This window comes from Gossypium hirsutum, chromosome D02 (assembly GCF_007990345.1).
Source record: "Gossypium hirsutum isolate 1008001.06 chromosome D02, Gossypium_hirsutum_v2.1, whole genome shotgun sequence".
Classification (NCBI taxonomy): Eukaryota; Viridiplantae; Streptophyta; class Magnoliopsida; order Malvales; family Malvaceae; genus Gossypium; species Gossypium hirsutum.
In genome coordinates this window covers 71,657,020-71,676,255 of record NC_053438.1, presented here as the reverse complement: position 1 = coordinate 71,676,255, position 19,236 = coordinate 71,657,020, and the positions used below count along the sequence as shown (strand labels likewise).

Sequence of the window (19,236 nt, the reverse complement as noted above, 5' to 3'; positions counted from 1 at the left end):
TTTAAACTACATTTAACTCCGAAATCGATGGCTAAGCTGACTAGGGTTCCTGACTGAGAGAATGCTAATATTTTAATAATTCAATTAGAATGTATTGTAGTTGAGGGACCAATTTAAAATTTGACTGATAATTTGGGACACTTGGCGGAATTAATCCTAAAGGATTAAATTGTAAATTCAATCCCAAACAAATTGGTGGCTGGAATTTATAGTTTCACTTCCTTCGATATGGCCCAAGAAAATGAGTCCACAACTCGACAAAACGACATGACCCAAACTCACGGAGCCGGCTAATTCTACTCGTTAAAAACTCACCCGAGTCAACTCAGTTATTGCCAATCTGATTGGGTTGGGTTGGGTTGGGTCTGGCTTGTAATCGGCAAAACAATCCATCAAAAAACCCCACCAATCCCTTTGTTCCCCTTTCTCTTGGCTTTCTCTCACTCTCGTGAGAGGGAAAAATATAACCAACCAACTTTCTCGCCATCCAAACACCAAAAAGGAAAATGTCTCATATAGTATTCCAAACCTCTCAACTTCCCAAGACGTTGTTATTAAAACCGAGTCTACCACCTCCGGTTCATTCTTTAGCAGGTAAACCTAGAAAGAATCTTACGGTGGTGAAATGTTCGTCTTCTTCTTTAATCGACGGTGGAGATTCCTCCGTCGCTGCTCTCGAGCGATGTTTCTCGGCACCACCGGCTCCAGTGGAGACCAGTTCTTCAGGTTCAGGTGATGTTGGACCGGTTATGAAAGGAGGAAAATACGGTGCGTTTGGTGCGGTTACTTTGGAGAAAGGGAAGCTTGATATGTCTCAGAAACAGTCGACTTCTAGCCCTGAGGTTGGATTTCAAAATTTTAGCTTTAGCTTAATAAATGTTAATTAAAGCTTAATTTGAAAATGGGATACGAAGTCCTCTTGAAGTTTAGCTTAATTGAGCTTAATTTCTAAGTTAATTGCTTAGTATGTAGGTATTAAAAATTTAGGAGTATTTTAAGACTGAATTATATTTTTAATTAACGATAGAAGGCACTTTCATAAGATTTTTAATATATAGAGAATGAATTGAAATGCATAATTTAGTCTATTTCTGTTATTTAAGCTTAAAGAAACTAACAGAGTAACTTTCTGCTAGAAGGTCTTCATATTTTCGTTAAATTAGTGAAATTTGAACTGTTTATCTTTCAAAACTTGGGGTTTTAAATATTAGTTTAGGGTCCTTAAAACCTTCTATCAAAAAGTTTATCTTTCAATTCTATTGATTGGATGTAATGTAACCACGTTCTAATTGATATGTTTTAACTAGATGTTCTATCTGACAGAGCCTAGCATAAATCATAATAAAGCTTGATTTTTTCTCGAGTTAAACTAGCTTAATAGACTATTTCTATTCCATCCTTGCAATTCTTCATTATTGTGTGCAAGATAGGAAAAAAGCCCTACAACATACAATGATGAAAATTGAATATGTTTCGGACCGTTTGGTGTTATCTTTGTAAAACTCTTTAAGTTAAACGTTTGCATTGATAAATTAGGAACAAAGTTAATTTTGTTTGAATTTAATGTTTTTAAATATCCTACCTACTTGTGATTCGGCATGCATGATTTACATATGAAATTGAATACAGGGTTAGTTATGCACCAGGTTTATGCTATTTTATTGTTCAGGCATCTGTGTGTGTGTGTGTGTGTATATATATGCTACTGTTTGTCGGTTGAGTATGAGGATTTGGGTTTAGATGCTTGGCTTATGAACCTCAAGAAATTAGTTGCTAGTGTTTTCAGCACGAGGTTCGATTTTTTAAATTGTAAATCAGATGTTTATTTCTTGGAGTTGCTTATTATTTGTTTCCTTGATGACTTTGTCCAAAAATTTGGAAGGATCAACTAATATGTTTGAAATTACAGCTTGCAACTGGGGGAGGTGGTGGAGATATTGGAAAGAAAATTAACCATGGAGGTGGAGATGGAGGTGATGATGATGGAGATGATGATGATTATTTTGATGACTTTGATGATGATGGGGAGGGAGATGAGGATGGACTCTTTAGAAGGCGGATGTTTCTGGAAGAGGTAAGAGATCAAAGTCTAGCAGATTCATTATATATAGTTAATGACTTAATCAAATGCTTAAAGGATAAATATACACTTGAATTGTTTATTTTCTATTGTTTTCTTTCCAGCTTTTTGATCGAAAATTTGTAGATGCTGTATTGAATGAGTGGCACAAGACAATGATGGACTTGCCTGCTGGCTTCCGACAAGCTTATGAAATGGTTTAGTAACTTTTCTTATTGCTTTATCACACGGTGAAGAACTTAGTTTATGTATCCGATGCTGATTAGGGCTTTTTTGCCTACAGGGATTGGTCAGTTCAGCACAAATGGTAAAGTTCTTAGCAATTAATGCCAGACCAACCACCAGTCGATTTATTTCTCGAACACTCCCACAAGCAATGTCTCGGGCATTTATTGGCAGGTAATCCCTGATATGCTCATATTCACCTCTTAAGGATGTCTCCAGCAATCTGAATGAAATGAATATTTGATCACAGCGTATCGTTGAACTTGTCATATATGCTTATGCACAACCTTTTCTATTCCCAGGATGCTTGCAGATCCTGCCTTTTTATACAGGCTTCTTTTAGAAGAGGTTGCTACTATTGGTTCTTCTGTTTGGTGGGAGTTGAAGAATCGAAAGGATAGGTGGTTTCAAATACCATGACGAGATTCATGCTTGCCCTTTTTATCAATTTCAGTAAATCATAGTAATAGACTTGCTTCACTTTGTCTACAGGATTAAGCAAGAATGGGATCTAGCACTTATGAATGTTCTCACGGTAGCAGCTTGCAATGCTCTTGTAGTTTGGTCTCTTGCTCCTTGTCGTTCTTATGGCAACACCTTCCGGTTTGACTTGCAAAACACATTACAGAAGCTTCCCAACAATATATTTGAAAAGAGTTACCCACTTAGAGAATTTGACTTGCAAAAGAGAATCCATTCTCTTTTCTACAAGGCTGCCGAGTTGTGTATTGTTGGATTAGCTGCTGGAGCAGTGCAAGGCTCTTTTTTGAATTTTCTGGCTAGTAAAAAGAAGGAAAAGTAAGTAGATTTGAGGAAATCTTCAGTTATCCTTTTGTTCCATTTATTTGGGAAGAAAATTTTCTTTCTGTTTGGGGGGCTTCTTTTACTTGATGCATTAATGGTGGCCTTTTTTACTGTTGGCAGGTTATCTGTGTCAATTCCGTCTGTGAGTACCAACGCACTTGGTTATGGTGCTTTTCTCGGACTCTATGCAAACCTTAGATATCAGCTTTTATGTGGATTTGATCAAGCAATGGCCAACTATTTTGATGTCATTGGTGTAGCATTGTTCTTCAGCACAGCTTTAAGGTCTAGTATATTGCATCATTTCGAAAATTTCTAAATCGATTTCTTTACACTTGGAACTCTTCGGCATTTATGACGTAAATGGAGGTTGTGGTATCTTTTTGCCTCACCAAACTGGTTCTATGCAGGGTCTTGAATGTTCAATTAGGAGAGAGATCGAGGCTGGCTTGGCTAGGTGTCGAGGTGGATCCGCTGGTTCAGTCAGATGACCTCTTGAAGGCTTACAACAGACCTTCTGAGGATGGAACTAGGTCATCCTCTAAATGGTTCATATCCAAGAACGCCATTGTTTCCGGTCTTGGACTTCTTGGCATCAAACAAGGAAACGTTGAATCTGTTGCCGATGGGGAAACTGGAGCTTTGAAGCCCCGGAGAAAGAGGATTGTCCGGAAGAAGGTAACTGCACGCACTACATAGCTACCTGACATAAATTAGTATTTCTGTCCGATTTTGCTGCTTGATGGAGTGAATTCAACATGAAAAGAACCTCCACAAGGTTTGGACTTGCTACGATTTATGTCTAGTGTGGATTATCAGCTTATTAACCGTGACTTGTAGATTATTTTGGGGACGAGTTCTTGAGTACATGTTAAACATTTGTCATAATCAATGAAGTGTTATACTCTGAGTTGAGTCCTTAATAAGTTAAATTGCAAGGGATATTTTTTTGGGAAGATATTTTAGTTTTAGATGAATGACACTAGAGAATCGTGTAGTTTGATTGTTCAATTAGTTTCTTTATATGTTTTTAGAGTAGGAACGCATAAATAAACTGTTTCCTCATTGTATCTGTTGGCTTACATTGCAATTTTGCATTTTCTGTAACTGTTCTTTAGCTTGTCTTTTGCTTGTTGCCCTTTCTCTTTTCTGAAGACTATTAATGGATGTATAATATTGATATTGAAAACTATTATTACCTCCGTGGATGTGGATGTATCTATTCTTACTCTGCTTTAATTTAATTTTTGCTACTTATCTTTTAATATTTTCAATCTTTTTGAGGGGAATTTCATGTCATTACTAGCAAATATACATGGTGGGGATCATCCAGGCTGGACTTGGGCTATGATATTTATATATCAAAGAATAAATACTTTGTAGATTGTAAGACAAAAGAAGTGCCAAAAACTATATGTTTAGTACATTGTAGTATGATAGAGGCAAAGTATATACTGGTTATGGAACTAAGCAAGGAAGTCTTTTATGGATTCTGCCAACCAGCCGTTCACTGCTTGTTGATTCACCATCTCCCACACGTATTCTCCCGTTTCAACCCATCTTATACTCCTTTAAAGCCAACCAACGTCACTCTTACATGCCTCTCACCAAGTTCCTCCCCTGCCTTCGCTTATTTGCTCTTCAATGGCATTGCCTCACAATCCCATTTTACTTTTCTGCATTTTTATTATTTTTGCATCAGGTACCTTTTCTGTTCTTGCCTATTTAGGTGTGAATGTGATATAGTTCAATATTATGAATAGGTTAAATTGTGCTATTGGTCCCTGTACTTTTCAAAAGTTGCGGGTATAAAGATTTCAATTTGGTCAATTTTAGTCATCATTTTTTCAAATTTTAAAATTTCAGTCTTGACCAAATGGTAACAGTTAAATCCGTTTTGTTAAATTTTGCTTTTAGTCCTGTATAATGTCTAAAGTTGTAGATTTATCAGTCTTATATTTTTCAAATTTTGAAATTTCAATCTTGACACAAACGACAGTCACAATTAACTTTTTTTGTGAGTAACATGTAGAAATAGCAAGCTGACATAGTATTATATATGTGACAATATGTTTGCCGCATCAAATTTTGAAAATAACAAAACTTAACTTAATGAATTTAACAAATATTGTTTGATCAGGACTGAAATTTTAAAATTCATATAGTTTAAGGACTAAAAATAATCAAATTAAAATATAGGAACTAAATTCACAACTTTCGTATAGAATTGGGACTATGCCTGATTAAGTGTGATGTGGTTCTATATTATGAATATAACCTCACTGTCATTTATATTTGGTAAGGTGCAACAAAGCCTTCAAATGCCAAAAATTTCACCATTGTGAATCAGTGCAAAGAGACGATATGGCCGGCGATCATCACGGATGGAAGCAACTTCCATGGTGAAGGCTTTACGTTGGAACCAGGCAAAACTGCATTTTACAAAGCCCCGGACGGTTGGAGTGGTCGAATATGGGGTAGAACAGGTTGCGATTTCGATAAAACCGGTAACGGAACGTGTCAAACAGGCAACTGTGGTACGTCCGTTAATTGTACAAGCGCTGGTAGTCTCCCAGTTACCATAGCCGAATTCACGCTTGGTGATAATATCGATTATTACGATGTTAGCCTTGTAGATGGCTTTAATTTGCCTATTGTGATCAAACCTGGTGGTGGTAAAGGAAACTGCAGCACTGCTGGTTGTGATGGTGACTTGAGGCAAAATTGTTCGTCCGATCTTAGTTTTAAGAAAAATGGTAAGGTTGTCGGCTGTAGAAGTGCTTGCGACGTGTTCAACACCGATGAATATTGTTGTCGTGGGACATATGAAGATCCGGTTGCTTGTTTGCCTACGAATTATTCAAAGAGTTTCAAACTAGTATGCCCTGCAGCATCTAGTTATGCTTATGATGATCGTGTTAGTATCATAACTTGTTCTGCATCAGATTATATGGTGGCATTTTGTGCAACAAGGTAATGCAACATACATACATACATACATACAGACAGACAGACATACATACATACATACATACATACATACATACATACATGCATGCATGCATGCATACATACTGATGAGGTTGCTGCTGGTTTTAGGAACAATACAATATGCACATATCATGATGAGAGACTTGTTTGCAGTGTTACATCAAAGGGTTTCAAAGCATTTTCTCATATATGGAGGAGTTTGATGGTGGCGTTACCATTGGCTTCCATTTTACAAATTTTATTTTAGTAATTCAATTTGTACCATTTTGAAATCTAATTGGATGCTGTGCTTTGTCCTTTTATTTATTTTATTTTTATGGATTTTTTTGGTTCATCTGAAAAAAAAAATATAATGACTAAAAAGATCCGATTGGAGAACATGGGCTAAATTTGCAAATTTATACATAGTATAGGACTAATTGCAAAAATTAACCCAATAGATTTAACTGCTACCGTTTAGGTCAGAACTCACTAATAAAAAATTAAAATTCGAAAAGTATAATGATTAAAATTGACTAAATTAAAATATAAGAATTAAATACACAACTTACTCGAAATAAAAAGACTAATGATACAATTTGACCAAAATATGTTGGGATAAATCTCAAAATTATAAATAAACTTTGATTCAATGTGTAATTTGATACATTAACATTGATCTGGTGCAATTATACACATTTAAAGAATTAAATTCATCAATTTTTTTTATTATTGAATAAATATAATTATATGTATATGCAACATATAAACATAAAATGATGCTAAATCGACAATTTATGTGATTATTTATGAGAATTAGATCCAATCAAAATTTTGCGTAAAATTGTACAAAATTAAAATTCATATATAATTTTAAAATTTATCGTGATATTATGGATTAATTTTAATATTTCAAAAAGTGTAAAGTTTAGTAAATTCAAGTGTTAATCAAATGATGCGATAGAACAGAAGATTCCAGGCTCATGAGCGTTAACAATCATCTTAATCTTATTTATATAGCCAAGAACAAGAATTCAGTTGCCACATATATTAGTGCAGCAATGTCCAAAAAAATGGGATTAAACTGTAACTTTTTGCCTTTTTCTGTACCATGTAGAAACTAATTTTTCACTATAGTATATGTGCATGTCCGAAACAAAAGTATCTAGGTCTCCAACTACTCTGCATTCTTTTTGATTGCGCCTTTGTCAGTTTGGTTTCTTTGATTCACCGATTTGGATTCCTCGTCCTCGAATGGTAATACAATTACAGGGGCTGCTGGCACGGTAAGCCAACGTTCCTTCAAGATGGCAAGGAATCTCTTAACCATCTCCCTCCTGAATTCGAGCTCTCGAGTGAAAAGATCGCATAGAAGAAATGCAAGGACGTACTTGAAAGGCACGATGAGAAGAACGGTTGCGGATGATAACAACACCAATGCAACCTCGGTTGTTATCTGCAAAAAAGAGAACGTTTAAACGAGTATAAATTATTTCGTATTTTCTGCTATGAAAACATGTGTTCATGACTAATGACATCGTACCTGAGGCTGACCTGCGAGGAGAATCGTTCGTAATTTCAGGAGAGTAACGTTCAGATTTTGGAGGATATGCTCCACATCACGGATACCGTCTTTTACGGCTATAATCTTTTGAATAGTATTTGAAGGTGGTTGATCACGTATAGTTACTTTTCCAAAAGATCTACCTAGACGGCCTTGTTCTTTGAGTCCTTTAAGTGTTAGCATGCCGCTGGCTAAGATGATCAATGCCATGGGAAAAACATATGACAGCAGATTCCTAGGGAGTAAATGTTCAACACATCAACATATTGATGCTAAAACGGATTGAATAAGACGGTAAAATTCCAATGGAGGATGTTGTACCATGAGTCAGATTGCATTTTGTCCCTTTACTTAAAAAATAAGCAAATTAGTCATTATATGTTAGATTAAACAGCCAACTAGTCCTCATGTTAAAAGCTTTATCCATTTCCACTATTAAAAACTAGTCCATGTTGTTTGATCAGTCACACTAGTTTTTAATAGTAAAAATGGATGGAATTTTTAATAGAAATGATCATTTGCTCTTTAATCTAATGTGCAGATACTAATTTGCCCATTTTTTTATTAAAGGGGGCAAAATGCAAACGGATTCCTAATATAGGGGCTTCCATGGTACATTTACCCAGTTTAAACAAAAGCTCGAAACCTATTAGGTGAAGACCCTATTCTAAAACAAGCAAAATATATAGCACGACGGATATGGGAACTCATGAGTTCATATTCAAAGTGTAGTATTGCTTGTAAGATTAAGTGCTGTTTGCCTAACAATGATTTCCGTGATGCGTCTACCTGACAATAACTGTATAAGCAAATGCGAGAAACGAGAGAGTCAAGTGCGGCTCCTCCCATCGTCTAAGCTTTTCGAAATTCCGAGCTGTGATAGTAAAAGGGAGAAGAAGTTCCTGCATAAAGGCGAACACAAAATCAGCTCGACGATATATAAGGTTATATGTATAACATAAACCGAACTTGCTGAAACAAGCACAATAAAAAGAACATAGTGAAATGGATGCTGAACCTTGAAAAGGTCGATATTACTGGGTATCCCTTCGAGTTTCGCTGCGTCAATCGTGGCTTGAGTTTTTTCCACTGCCTGATATTTTTGTTTGCAGATTGCTGCTGCTTTTTCAACAAGGGACTTATCGGCCACAACAAGACTTTTACTTAACACAACTGCTGGTCTAGTTGAAGCATGCTTCCAAAAACTAATGGAAGCATTAGATTCCCAAGACGGAGAGCTCATCCACTTCCGCAAGTAAACACTTCCATCTATGTCAAATACATGATCGCTGATTTCAACTTCGGGTTCAGAAGGGCTTGTTCCTTGAGCACGTTGATACTTTAAGTCCGTAGCTTTTGCAACTAATGGTCCACCCCAATAATTTACGGCTAGTGATTGGAAAACGAGATCACCATGGGGTGCATTTTGTAAAAAAGAGAATTGAACAAGTTTGATCGGATCATCTAACAACTTTCGCATAAACTGGAGAGCTTGAAGTCTAGCAATGCCATTAATGGCACTCGTCATAGCCTTTTCCTTCCCTTTTTGAGAACCGAATACTTGAGATAGTGATCGATCATTATCATCGGGTCCATACTCGTTAAGAAACTTGTGTAGAGTAATAATTTCACTGATAGACGCGTGCCAAACGTCTCGCCTTAATTCACCACCCAAGTCGACAAACTCCAGCACCCATGTTTGTGATCTGAACAGAAAGTTGACAACGAAAGACACATGACCGAACCAAAAAAAAAAGTACCCAGAAATTCAAATACTATAACTAAAAGTTCATGTAAAAGACCAGAGAAGCTCACCCCGGACCCGATGAAACAGCTACTCCAGAGTCGAAAAGCCCAGAATTGAAAGGTCCAACTTTTACTTTCTTAACTTCCAATCCAGGCCTCGTAAGATCGAGTCTTATTGCATTGCTCCGCCCTTTAAATTTAACAGCCTGCAACAACATGACAGTCATATCAAATACTTGGACCGGATCGAAAATCACTACGTTCCCTCAAAAACTTATTAAAAGTTTTCAAACTTTTCTACTCATTTGCATGAATAAAACCAATATCCGAATGAATTCATAAATTAATTCAATTTCCAAAATGGGAAACAGGATGCTTGCATGCCATTCCACTTAGTACGCATATATCAGTCAACTCGTGAACAAATGGAAGATACCATAGGTTACAACAACATTCGATAGACGAGTTATTATGGACGATATGTACCTCAAAGTAGAGCGCTTTATCCGTTAGAGTAAATTTCCCTGGCCATGCCATGTTATTCTCCCATTTTAGAACAGGTCGTTTCCTGCTAGAACCAACACGCAATACTCTTTCCTCTGACAGCTGAGGATATTCACAGATTTGATATGATCTCCTTCCTTCATGCACTCTACACTAAAACTAGCAGGAATCAAGCTTAGCAAATTGAAAACTCAGGCAATAACTAACAGACGAAACATGCTAAAAAGGATGCGAAGTCCACCATTCGACATCATACTTTTAGCACGGTGAGTGTGAGGAATTACTGATTGTTTATTTACTCTCGGATCACATTACAAACATGATTAGCACTAGTAGTATGAAATCAGAAGCTTACTTGAGAAGTTCATCGATATAAGTTAACCACACTCGTAATGAAATGCCCAGTTCATCACCAGCGAGAGCTTTGAAAAGGTTATGTGCCGTAGGATGATCAGCTACACCTGAAATTGCAGGAGTGATACGAGTAAAAGCCTCCTCTCCCACCAGCTTTCCCTTCAATAACGCCAATAAACTTAATTAATTTCACAACTCGCACTCTTTGTTTTCTTCTAGGAGGGGTACAGTTTGCCCCTGAATAAACTTGAATCAAATTCAAGCAAGTTCAGATACATAATCGAAACCAATATAATTTCAGAATGCTTTAAAAGGTAATTAAAGGAAAAAAGAACCTGAAGAGAAGATTTTGTCAGTGAATGAGCATGTAAATTGTTTTTATCACGGTAAGGATTCTCCCAAGCAAGCATTGTGATGAACATTAACCTCTGGAATGCACGTTCCTGTAAACATATCGATGACAGACATGAAACCGGTGAGAAAACATGAGGAAATAAGTAAATAAGTTACAGAAAATGGACATTAAGCATCCATATAATGAACCTTGAGACAGGGATGAAGATCAGAGGCATCCCTTGACAAAAACCTGAAGCAACAATACTCCACCAAATTACGAGCATCATCGTACTCGGTTTTGGGAATAAGAGTTCTAAATATCTTCTGCATTTTCTTTCCACTCAATCCATTCATCCTGTAAACTTAAATACCAAACATCATTATCACAATCCAAAACTTAAACATTATCTTAAAGCTAATTAAACAAGACATTAACACACATAATTGGATAATTTTTCACCTGCTAAACTGCTCAATAGATACAATAGCAGCTAATGAAAGATTTCCATTAGGCAAACCACTAGGAATAATCCGTTCTGCCATGGAAATGTCTTCCATTTCTTGATTATCAACTTCATCTTCATTTCGAGGATCAAACTTTCCAGGTCCACTTTGACCAGTTTGACCAGTTTTCACCAGTGGCAAAGTTATCTCACTTAAAAAATGCTGGGTCTTTGTCAGCCATGAATTTATTCTTTCTTGCACAGTATCTGTAAATTAATGTATGCTATTAGGACAATTAAATTACTAAAAAAAAAACCCAACAATATTACCGATTATTATCATAGCCAATCAGAGATAACAGAATAGCAAAAATGAAGAAGTTGACAATATATATTCATACTGGTGTCAATGTCATTGAGCTTCCATCTATCCTTCTGAGCTCCCACAAGCTTGAACCTCAACTTCTGCTTTGAAGGTGAGTTTCTTGAGAAATATCCAAACTTGAAAACTTTTTCATGGCTGGAAGTCAGATAATTCAACCCAAAATCCGATGCTTTTAACTGAGTAACCTGCAATTTAGTAACCATTTTTTTGGGCGGGATTTCAAGATTCAAGAATTTAATCCATGAGTCGAATCCTAATGAAGCAAAGTAGTCAAAATAATTATTAAAGGAATTTAAAAGGGTCAAATAGCTCTATTGGAGAGGACTTGGAATTTATAAGCTTGGAAACATAAGTTTCTTTGGGTTAATGGGTTTCAAAGATTCAAGCTTTGAGACAGATTTGTAACTAAAGACGTTGGAATCAAAAGGGAAGAAGATGAAGAAGAGAGGCGTGTGGAAATGGCTTTTCCTTTAATGCACAGGAAAATAAACGTGCTAGATGAAAAAGAATCAAACTTTGGGATAATTGCTTGTAGGATGATAAAAATTTTTGCCCCTCAACTTAACACTTTATTCTCTTAAAAAGATTTGATAACGTGACTAGTATTATTGGAATAAGATCAGGTCAAATAAATTGAGAACTAATTAATATAATGGTTCGAGTAGGATTAAACGAATTCATTCAAAAACGGCTTAAAATTGATAAAAATAAAAAATTGAGACAAAAATTGACACTTGAACAAGTTAAATTGGCTTAATAAAATTTTTATTTTTCAATTTTTAGAGTTTTATAAATTTTTAATTATTTATTTAATTATTGTTCGTCTGATGGTCGAACTTATTAAACTATTTGAATTGCGAATCGATGGTCTGACCTATTCAACCATAAGTTCGGTTATTAAAACCCTATATGTGACACTCCCAGATTATACCCTATCATCAACTTAAAATTTTGTATAATTTTTTTTGGTAAGATGCACTCAAGGTCATTAAACTATTAGTAAGTTCATATTTTGGTCAACTTCAAAAGTTACAAAATTATTATTGAACTATTCGAAAATTTTCATTTAAGTCATTTGACTATTCAAAAATTTTTATTTAAGTCATTGGGTTGTTACGTTTTTTTTTTAAATAAGCTAGAGAGCTCTAAGCGATGATTTAACAATTAATACGGTGGATCAATACCCATCAACGAGTAGAAGAATATGCCTTAGCAACAAATTAATCTGGCGATCACTATTGGAGGTCAAAGAAAAAAGTTGTTTAAATTTTTGGTTCATAGATTCATGTTGTTCAAAGATGTTTCATGAAAAAAACTAATTTGTGGAAGAGAAAATGAATGAGAGTTCTCGATTGGTGCAAACGATGCGAACTTAAAAGGCCATACAACAATGATTTTAAATAGCCCAGTGGCTTAAATGAAAACTTTCAAATAGTTCAATGACAATTTTGTAACCTTTTGAAGTTAAGTGATTAAAACGTAAACTTACTAATAGTTCAGTGACCTTAGTGTAGTTTACTCTAAATTTTTTAATTTTCAAGTAATGAGGTGACTTAGTATAGAGTATCGTCAGATTTTTATGCTTTTCAATTTCAGGGACTAAAATGGACCTGATTGTTAAGTTCAGGGGCTAAAAACAATATTATCCATTGCTTTTACATTACCTAGTTGACTCGAGCCGAAACCGAACCCAACACAACACCCAAAAATTTTGTCTTCGGAGTTAGAAACAACCATCACCACCACTTATATTTAGCTTCTAGCACATCTATACGTGTATTTTAAGTTTCTTTTAGGGTAAATTGCACCTAAGGTTGTCAAACTATTAAGAAATTTACATTTTAGTCACTCAATTTTAAAAAGTTACAAAATGGTTATTTAACTATTCGAAAGTTTTCATTTATTTCACTGGACTATCAAGTTTTTTTTTTAAGTTCAACTGGCGAGCTCCAAGTGACAATTCAACGATCAATACAGTGAAATAGTTCCCATCAAGTAGAATATAGCTTAGATCTAAGCGACGATTAGTGTCATAGATGAGAGAAAAAAGACATTCGGATTTTGGTTCACAAATTCGTGATGTTCAGTGTTGTTTCATGGAAAAAAAAAGATTGTAGAAGAGGAGGGGAAAGAGAGATTTCGATTATTGCCAATAGTGCGAATGAAGAAAGTCATGCAATGGCAATTTAACAACCCAATGACTTAAATGAAAATTTTTGAATAGTTTAATGATTATTTTGTAACTTTTTGAAGTTGAGTGATTAAAACTTAAATTTATTAATGGTTTAGTGATCTTGGGTGGAGTTTACCCTTTTTAAAATGCTTTTCTCAAAATATTTGTTATTTATTTAAATGGTTAAAATATCCATGTATTTTTTTTCTACATTTAAAATTTAGTTTTTATATTTTTATTTTCAAGAATTTAATGTATTCATCCTCCGAATTAAAAAGTACAAGTGAAATTATTGACATTATTAAAATTCTTCTTTAAATTTATGTTTATTACATCATTTATTGATTACATAGTTACTAAACGGTTATTTTTTTATTTATTTCAAAATATTACACTAACGAATTAAAAAAATAACATTAACTGAATTAACAATTAAATTTAAATTTTTAAATTCAAAAAATGAAAAATCTAAATTTCTATAAATAAAAGTAATAGAATTAAATAAGAATACAAAAGCATATTTTAATTTATTTAAATTCCTCAAATAAATGCCAAACTTACTGTTTATATTTAGGGTAAAGTATAAGAATAGTCACCTGACTATTCAGTTGTTTTATTTTAGTCATCTAACTATTAATTTTTTTCATTTTAGTCATTCAATTTTTTAAAATTAAATATTTTAGTCACTCTTATATTAGTTGTCTAACGAAAGTCTAACATGTGATTTATTTTATTAACCTAATAAACCTGAATTTAATAAAATATTTTAACAGTGGTAACCGTCCTTAAAAATTCACATCAGCATTTTCATAAGAATAGAGTAACTAGACCAACTAATATATTAACTAATGACATTATAAATAGATCTAAATTTAATAGAGAATTTTAACGGTAACAATTCTTAAAATTTCACATCAGCATTTTAATAAAAATAAACTAACTAGGCCAACTAATAGACTAACTAATGACATTATAAAAATTGATGTATCAAATTATGTCAAATATAAAGTATAGAGATTAAATCTCAAATTTGAATGAAATATAAGTATTAAAGCTAAAATCTAACCATTCTTGTATAATTAAAAAAAATTATTAAAATTAAAATTTAACTACTATCTTCAAAATAAAAAAAACAACGGAATTGTTTCATGCAAGGAATGCCTTAGGGCTAGTACAGCTTTTTTTTTTCTTGGGTGTAATCATAGATGTTTTTATCCGTGTTACAGTTTAAGTCTAGTCATGTTTGGGCTAAGTGGTATTCAGGTAAACCCTCCTAACAATATCGACTCCAGAATTAGAACTTAATTCAAATACTTAACGAAAAAGTCCATTCCCACTTTTTCCAACTATTTTTTGATGAATACATATATAGATTTTATTGTATAAATAAAATCACAATAAAAAATTTATGGTTAAGTTGACAATACCATGGGCAAATGCCAAAAATCTGAAACAAAAATGCATAAAAAACATTACTTGAAGTTTCACTATTTCAGTGTTCACCATGAAACCCAAACTTCCCTCCCTCATAAACCATTTTTCTCCTTCCAAAACTTAAACGTGTATCAAGTAACAAAACTGGTTTATATTTACCTATCAAACAAGTGTTTGTCTTGCTTCTGTTCACTGTGCCAATGGTAATGGTCATGGTGGTATTGTGTCTTCTATTTCCTTATCTCTTGTTGATGTCTTGTCTATTTAGTGGTCTATTGTTCCTCAATGCAATATTCTGTGGGTGTACTTTTCCATAAGCAAGGTAAATTCTTTTTCAAACCCTTCCTCGAGCTTGACAAGATCTTCCCAATACCGTAGTTTCATTGTTAACCTTCTATCTTGACGACTTTTCATCAGCTTCTCCCTCTCTGCATTGAACTCTCCTATGTTTTTCTCATGAAGCTCAATGGCACTGAACATTCAAAAACATGTTAAAAATTCACTTCACAACATAGAACAAGAAAATAAATGTTGTTACAGCTTTAAGTAGATAGAATGTCACCTGCATTCATCTTTATCATGTATCGGATTCATATTTGATTGCTTAACTCTCTCACTTGCAGCCCTTTGCAGCTTCTCGAAATTATCTTCCTTAGAGTCTATGGATTGGTAAATAGTATTGATTTTCTCCTTGAAATATTGTTCTTTAGCTATCAACTGGAAACCATTGCATTGCAATAAGGAAGAGATATCTAGCTATAGAACACTGAAATTGCAGCAATAAAGTTAAAAAATGCTACCTCTTCTTTGTTCTGTTCATGCTGCAATATAGCTCGTTGCCTCACGATACGATTTTTCGGCTCTATTGTCTGGTGGAGCTTCTCACTCAATCGGCCTAGAGACTCTGCAAGGACTTGTGAATGTTGCTGTTCTTGAGCAACCTTCTTTTTAAGTCGGGTAAGTTGCTGACTATTGTCGTTTATCTTCTTTATTTGGCTCTCAACCATCTCTTGGTATGATCTCAGCTCGAATTTCAGCTTGGAATTCCCTGTTTGATCGCATAGATTGTATCATTCATAAGAAAAGTTCAAAAACAACGATTTAACAAAAGTGATTGCAGCGTATTAGACCTTGAGAGTGTCGGTTAAATACATCCAAGTCTTCTTTGATGGCAATGTAGCCGTAAAGTTGGCGTTTTCCACCAGGACAGAATGGGACCTGTGAATGATCCCAAGCATCCCTATCCCTTCCTTGTTCTTTAAATTGTTTATGCAAACGAACAGCCTCTAAATACCCTGCTGCTGAACTCTCAAAGATCAACACACTCATCCCGCGGTGACCTTGTGGACCATACGAATGTCTCGCTTTTATCGCAGCATATGAGCTGAAGTAATTGAGAAGCTCTTGATTTCCCATCCCACTCCACTAATGAAATAACAGTCAGTACAAAGCAATTAGCAGTATATTAGTAATAGAGATAATTTACTATCCAAGAGCAGTAAAGTACCTTGCCAGTTTCGTCCTGTTCATATTTTGTATTCATAATGATAACCATTGGTGGCCAAACTATTTCATGATCTGCAACTCTAACATTAAGCCCTTCCCATTTGCCAACAGCATCGTTGGCCGGTTTAATGAAAGTTCCTCTCCTACGCATCTCCTCGACCAAAAGTTCCGCGAATACACGATGCATCTTAGCTCTCCGTGTCATTTTAGTCATGGAATGAGTCATTAGAGGCTGTACACCTCGATACCAATCAATGGCTCCCGGTCCACCTTGACATGCAGGGCAGTGCCATTGCTGAGCTGGTGAAATGATCTCCTCAACAGTCAATTTCTCTAAACGTTCAAAGAATGCATTGAACCATTTGCTCTTCTTGCGTGCTTCATGACTCTTCTCGTCTTCATCAAAATCGAAATCATAGTCATCCAAATCATCGTTATCATACACAACATCAGGGTCATTGTTATCATATTCATCAACTCTATTTTCTGAACTGTTAGGCAAAGTGAAACCAGCTTGAACAGGGCAAGTTCCAGCACCTTGTTGGGTCGATGCACTACCATGTCTTCTCGAACTCAAACAAGAACCATCCACAGTTGGCCTGACATTGGAAGTAGTTTGCATCTTAAGTTTCTGAATCAAATTTGGATGTCCCCATACATTAGATGTAGAATCTTTATGTAACCCGGAATTTGCAGCAACTCGGTTTTTAGACTCCCTTCCATCCACTGAAGAAGCAAGCTTGATGTCAGCTACATCCCGGTTTACTTGACAACGACCGGAAACCTTATACACGCTTCCCAAGTCAGGAAATGGGTCAGTAGCATCTGCCATGAAATCTACTCCTAGATCACTGTATTGAATGAAAAGATTGGTGATTTTCTTACAACAAGAAGCTTAGTTATATCAGTACATATACAAGAAATATCACATATATGCTCAGTTGTTGAGGGATTAATGATGCATAAAAGCTATCCATGTGGTTTTAATTTCCACAGTAAAACGTCCCAACATTAAAAGTACTAGACCAAACGTTACTCTTCTTTTCCAAGGAAGAGCAAAACAAAATGCTACAATTTTCCATCAGCTAAAATTATTTACTACCAAGGATCACTGTGGGGTATATCTATATTGAGCACACTCATGAATAGTCAAAATTTCATATCATATAAGATTAATTCCTTTCTAAGTTCTAATACAAGATGCTTATTAGATCGGTAATATTTTGTTGTATCCACACTAATACCAATCAAACCCCTTTTCATGAACAAAATATGATCAATTAACTGACTAATAAGACTAGTGTTACAAATAACATATTGTTATTGTACCGAAATATATAAATATCAATTAATACGATTAATATAAAATTTGATATAATGAAATGGTTGAATAATTGAATTAGATTATTCAAAAATATATTTTGAATGTCAAGGTTATGCGTCATAATTAAAGAAAGAAAGTTTATGAAACAAAACATATAATATGGATCTTAAAATGTAAATAGTGGATTGCACGACATGTTGATATTGAGAAGAGTAGTTACGAATCTAAAAAAATTATAAATAGATAAAACGGACGTAAATGATAACTTATTTGTAAATATATATATATGCAAATGGTAAGCACTTCAAACAATACCGTTTTGAAATCAAATGAATTGGATAATTCTCTCCAGGATCAATCAGCTAGCTACTTCCAATTTACATGGAATCTTACCAGTAAGATTTAAATCGAAACCCACCTACCTTTCTTTTAGCCAATCATGAGCAAGAACAAGCAGCAAAGTAGCTATGGCAGATTTAATTTAAAACAATTGTAAACCAGTACTCAAAAAAGAAACATAAAACTTGCATATAATAAGGAAAAAAGTAAGATCTTTTCAAAACGTAACGTTTTCCAATGCATAAAATACGAAAATAAACAAGTTATTCAGCCGAAAAAAAGAAGAACAATACCTCCGTTTATTCATCCTGTTTGAATAACTCAAAAGCCAATCAAATGACATCAACACATGCATTTATACGAACAATTCATGTGCAAAACAAACAAAGATTTCAAGTTTCAACCATTAGGAACACGAGACCATCACGTAAAAACAACTCTTTATTCTCTTTGAAACTCTCATGGAAGAATACATTAACATTTAACAAAAGACATGCTTTTTACCAAAACAAAAAAGGTGGGTATTTTTACCAGGATAGAGTTTGAAGAGCGAAAAAAAAAAAGAACAGGTGCCTGTGGAGAAAAAGAGAGAGTCTAAAAATGAGAAACTCAGAAATCATTAATCATGGAAGAAGGGATGTGAGACGCACGCGCGTTGTGAGTGATGGAAATGACCAGACGGCCGCGTCCCCCCACTGAGTCGAGAATGGGGACCCTTTTCACGACTGTAAGTACATAAATGTCGCAGATTTACTTCCACGTAGATAGTCCATTGCATGCCCGCTTTTTTCACTTTCTTTATTTTCTATTTTTTTCAAGATTTTAGTATTGTCATCGGTATAAGTTTGAGCGTCTTAAAGAACATTGATAATAAAATATTAATATTATGATATATACAATATAAAATTTAAATAATTAATATAAATTTTAAATATTCTTAAAGTCATTATTTAATTTTATTTATGCGTAAAAAATATTTTGGCCGGAAGTGTGGGTCTGTATATATATTTATTATTGTTTATTTTCAATATATTCTTTTTTTCATGTGA

General features: G+C 34.5%; 4 protein-coding genes across 7 annotated transcripts; 2 read left to right on the top strand and 2 right to left on the bottom strand.

Moving 5' to 3' along the window:
• Positions 1–366: 366 nt before the first annotated feature.
• Positions 367–4,216, top strand: LOC107908594 (protein RETICULATA-RELATED 1, chloroplastic). The gene is made up of 8 exons (XM_016835806.2): positions 367–842; positions 1,910–2,074; positions 2,185–2,277; positions 2,364–2,479; positions 2,608–2,706; positions 2,798–3,103; positions 3,230–3,394; positions 3,520–4,216. The coding sequence occupies exons 1-8, from the start codon at positions 507–509 to the stop codon at positions 3,806–3,808; spliced, it is 1,569 nt and encodes a 522-aa protein (XP_016691295.1). The 5' UTR covers positions 367–506; the 3' UTR covers positions 3,809–4,216.
• Positions 4,217–4,245: 29 nt separating this feature from the next.
• Positions 4,246–6,421, top strand: LOC107908595 (pathogenesis-related thaumatin-like protein 3.5). The gene is made up of 3 exons (XM_016835807.2): positions 4,246–4,811; positions 5,413–6,082; positions 6,209–6,421. The coding sequence occupies exons 1-3, from the start codon at positions 4,754–4,756 to the stop codon at positions 6,345–6,347; spliced, it is 867 nt and encodes a 288-aa protein (XP_016691296.1). The 5' UTR covers positions 4,246–4,753; the 3' UTR covers positions 6,348–6,421.
• A 642-nt stretch (positions 6,422–7,063) lies between these two features.
• On the bottom strand, positions 7,064–11,937 carry LOC107908596 (uncharacterized). 2 transcript variants are annotated; one of them, XM_041089299.1, is made up of 11 exons: positions 11,428–11,937; positions 11,044–11,293; positions 10,791–10,938; positions 10,583–10,690; positions 10,249–10,406; positions 9,876–10,041; positions 9,459–9,595; positions 8,662–9,349; positions 8,433–8,545; positions 7,634–7,878; positions 7,064–7,535 (listed from the first exon to the last, which is right to left on the bottom strand). In XM_041089299.1, exons 1-11 carry the CDS (start codon positions 11,612–11,614, stop codon positions 7,402–7,404), a joined length of 2,334 nt encoding a protein of 777 aa, XP_040945233.1. In that variant the 5' UTR covers positions 11,615–11,937; the 3' UTR covers positions 7,064–7,401. The 2 variants fall into 2 exon arrangements, with proteins under 2 accessions (XP_040945233.1, XP_016691298.1); XM_016835809.2 differs by having other exon boundaries at positions 7,623–7,878; positions 11,428–11,933.
• A 3,064-nt stretch (positions 11,938–15,001) lies between these two features.
• Positions 15,002–19,033, bottom strand: LOC107908598 (protein SUPPRESSOR OF GENE SILENCING 3). Of its 3 annotated transcripts, XM_016835810.2 has the most exons (7): positions 18,838–19,033; positions 18,719–18,760; positions 16,526–17,375; positions 16,149–16,443; positions 15,819–16,066; positions 15,581–15,735; positions 15,002–15,490 (listed from the first exon to the last, which is right to left on the bottom strand). In XM_016835810.2, the coding sequence occupies exons 1-7, from the start codon at positions 18,963–18,965 to the stop codon at positions 15,301–15,303; spliced, it is 1,908 nt and encodes a 635-aa protein (XP_016691299.1). In that variant the 5' UTR covers positions 18,966–19,033; the 3' UTR covers positions 15,002–15,300. The 3 variants fall into 3 exon arrangements, with proteins under 3 accessions (XP_016691299.1, XP_040945232.1, XP_016691300.1); XM_041089298.1 differs by lacking the exon at positions 18,719–18,760 and having other exon boundaries at positions 18,838–19,030; XM_016835811.2 differs by lacking the exon at positions 18,838–19,033 and having other exon boundaries at positions 18,481–18,783.
• Between the last annotated feature and the right edge of the window lie 203 nt (positions 19,034–19,236).

Excerpts from the sequence above, each read along its gene's own strand:
- LOC107908594 (XM_016835806.2), top strand. The coding sequence starts at position 507 with ATGTCTCATATAGTATTCCAAACCTCTCAACTTCCCAAGACGTTGTTA. Across the intron at positions 2,278-2,363 it reads TCCGACAAGCTTATGAAATG|GGATTGGTCAGTTCAGCACA; the intron begins GTTTAGTAACTT and ends TTTTGCCTACAG. Across the intron at positions 3,395-3,519 it reads TTCTTCAGCACAGCTTTAAG|GGTCTTGAATGTTCAATTAG; the intron begins GTCTAGTATATT and ends GGTTCTATGCAG.
- LOC107908596 (XM_016835809.2), bottom strand. The coding sequence starts at position 11,614 with ATGGTTACTAAATTGCAGGTTACTCAGTTAAAAGCATCGGATTTTGGG. Across the intron at positions 10,939-11,043 it reads TCTATTGAGCAGTTTAGCAG|GATGAATGGATTGAGTGGAA; the intron begins GTGAAAAATTAT and ends TTAAGTTTACAG. Across the intron at positions 9,596-9,875 it reads ATAAAGCGCTCTACTTTGAG|GCTGTTAAATTTAAAGGGCG; the intron begins GTACATATCGTC and ends ATGTTGTTGCAG.
- LOC107908595 (XM_016835807.2), top strand. The coding sequence starts at position 4,754 with ATGGCATTGCCTCACAATCCCATTTTACTTTTCTGCATTTTTATTATT. Across the intron at positions 4,812-5,412 it reads TTTTATTATTTTTGCATCAG|GTGCAACAAAGCCTTCAAAT; the intron begins GTACCTTTTCTG and ends ATATTTGGTAAG. Across the intron at positions 6,083-6,208 it reads GTGGCATTTTGTGCAACAAG|GAACAATACAATATGCACAT; the intron begins GTAATGCAACAT and ends TGCTGGTTTTAG.
- LOC107908598 (XM_016835810.2), bottom strand. The coding sequence starts at position 18,965 with ATGCAATGGACTATCTACGTGGAAGTAAATCTGCGACATTTATGTACT. Across the intron at positions 18,761-18,837 it reads TTCCATCACTCACAACGCGC|GCACCTGTTCTTTTTTTTTT; the intron begins GTGCGTCTCACA and ends TTTTCTCCACAG. Across the intron at positions 16,444-16,525 it reads AACAGGACGAAACTGGCAAG|TGGAGTGGGATGGGAAATCA; the intron begins GTACTTTACTGC and ends TTATTTCATTAG.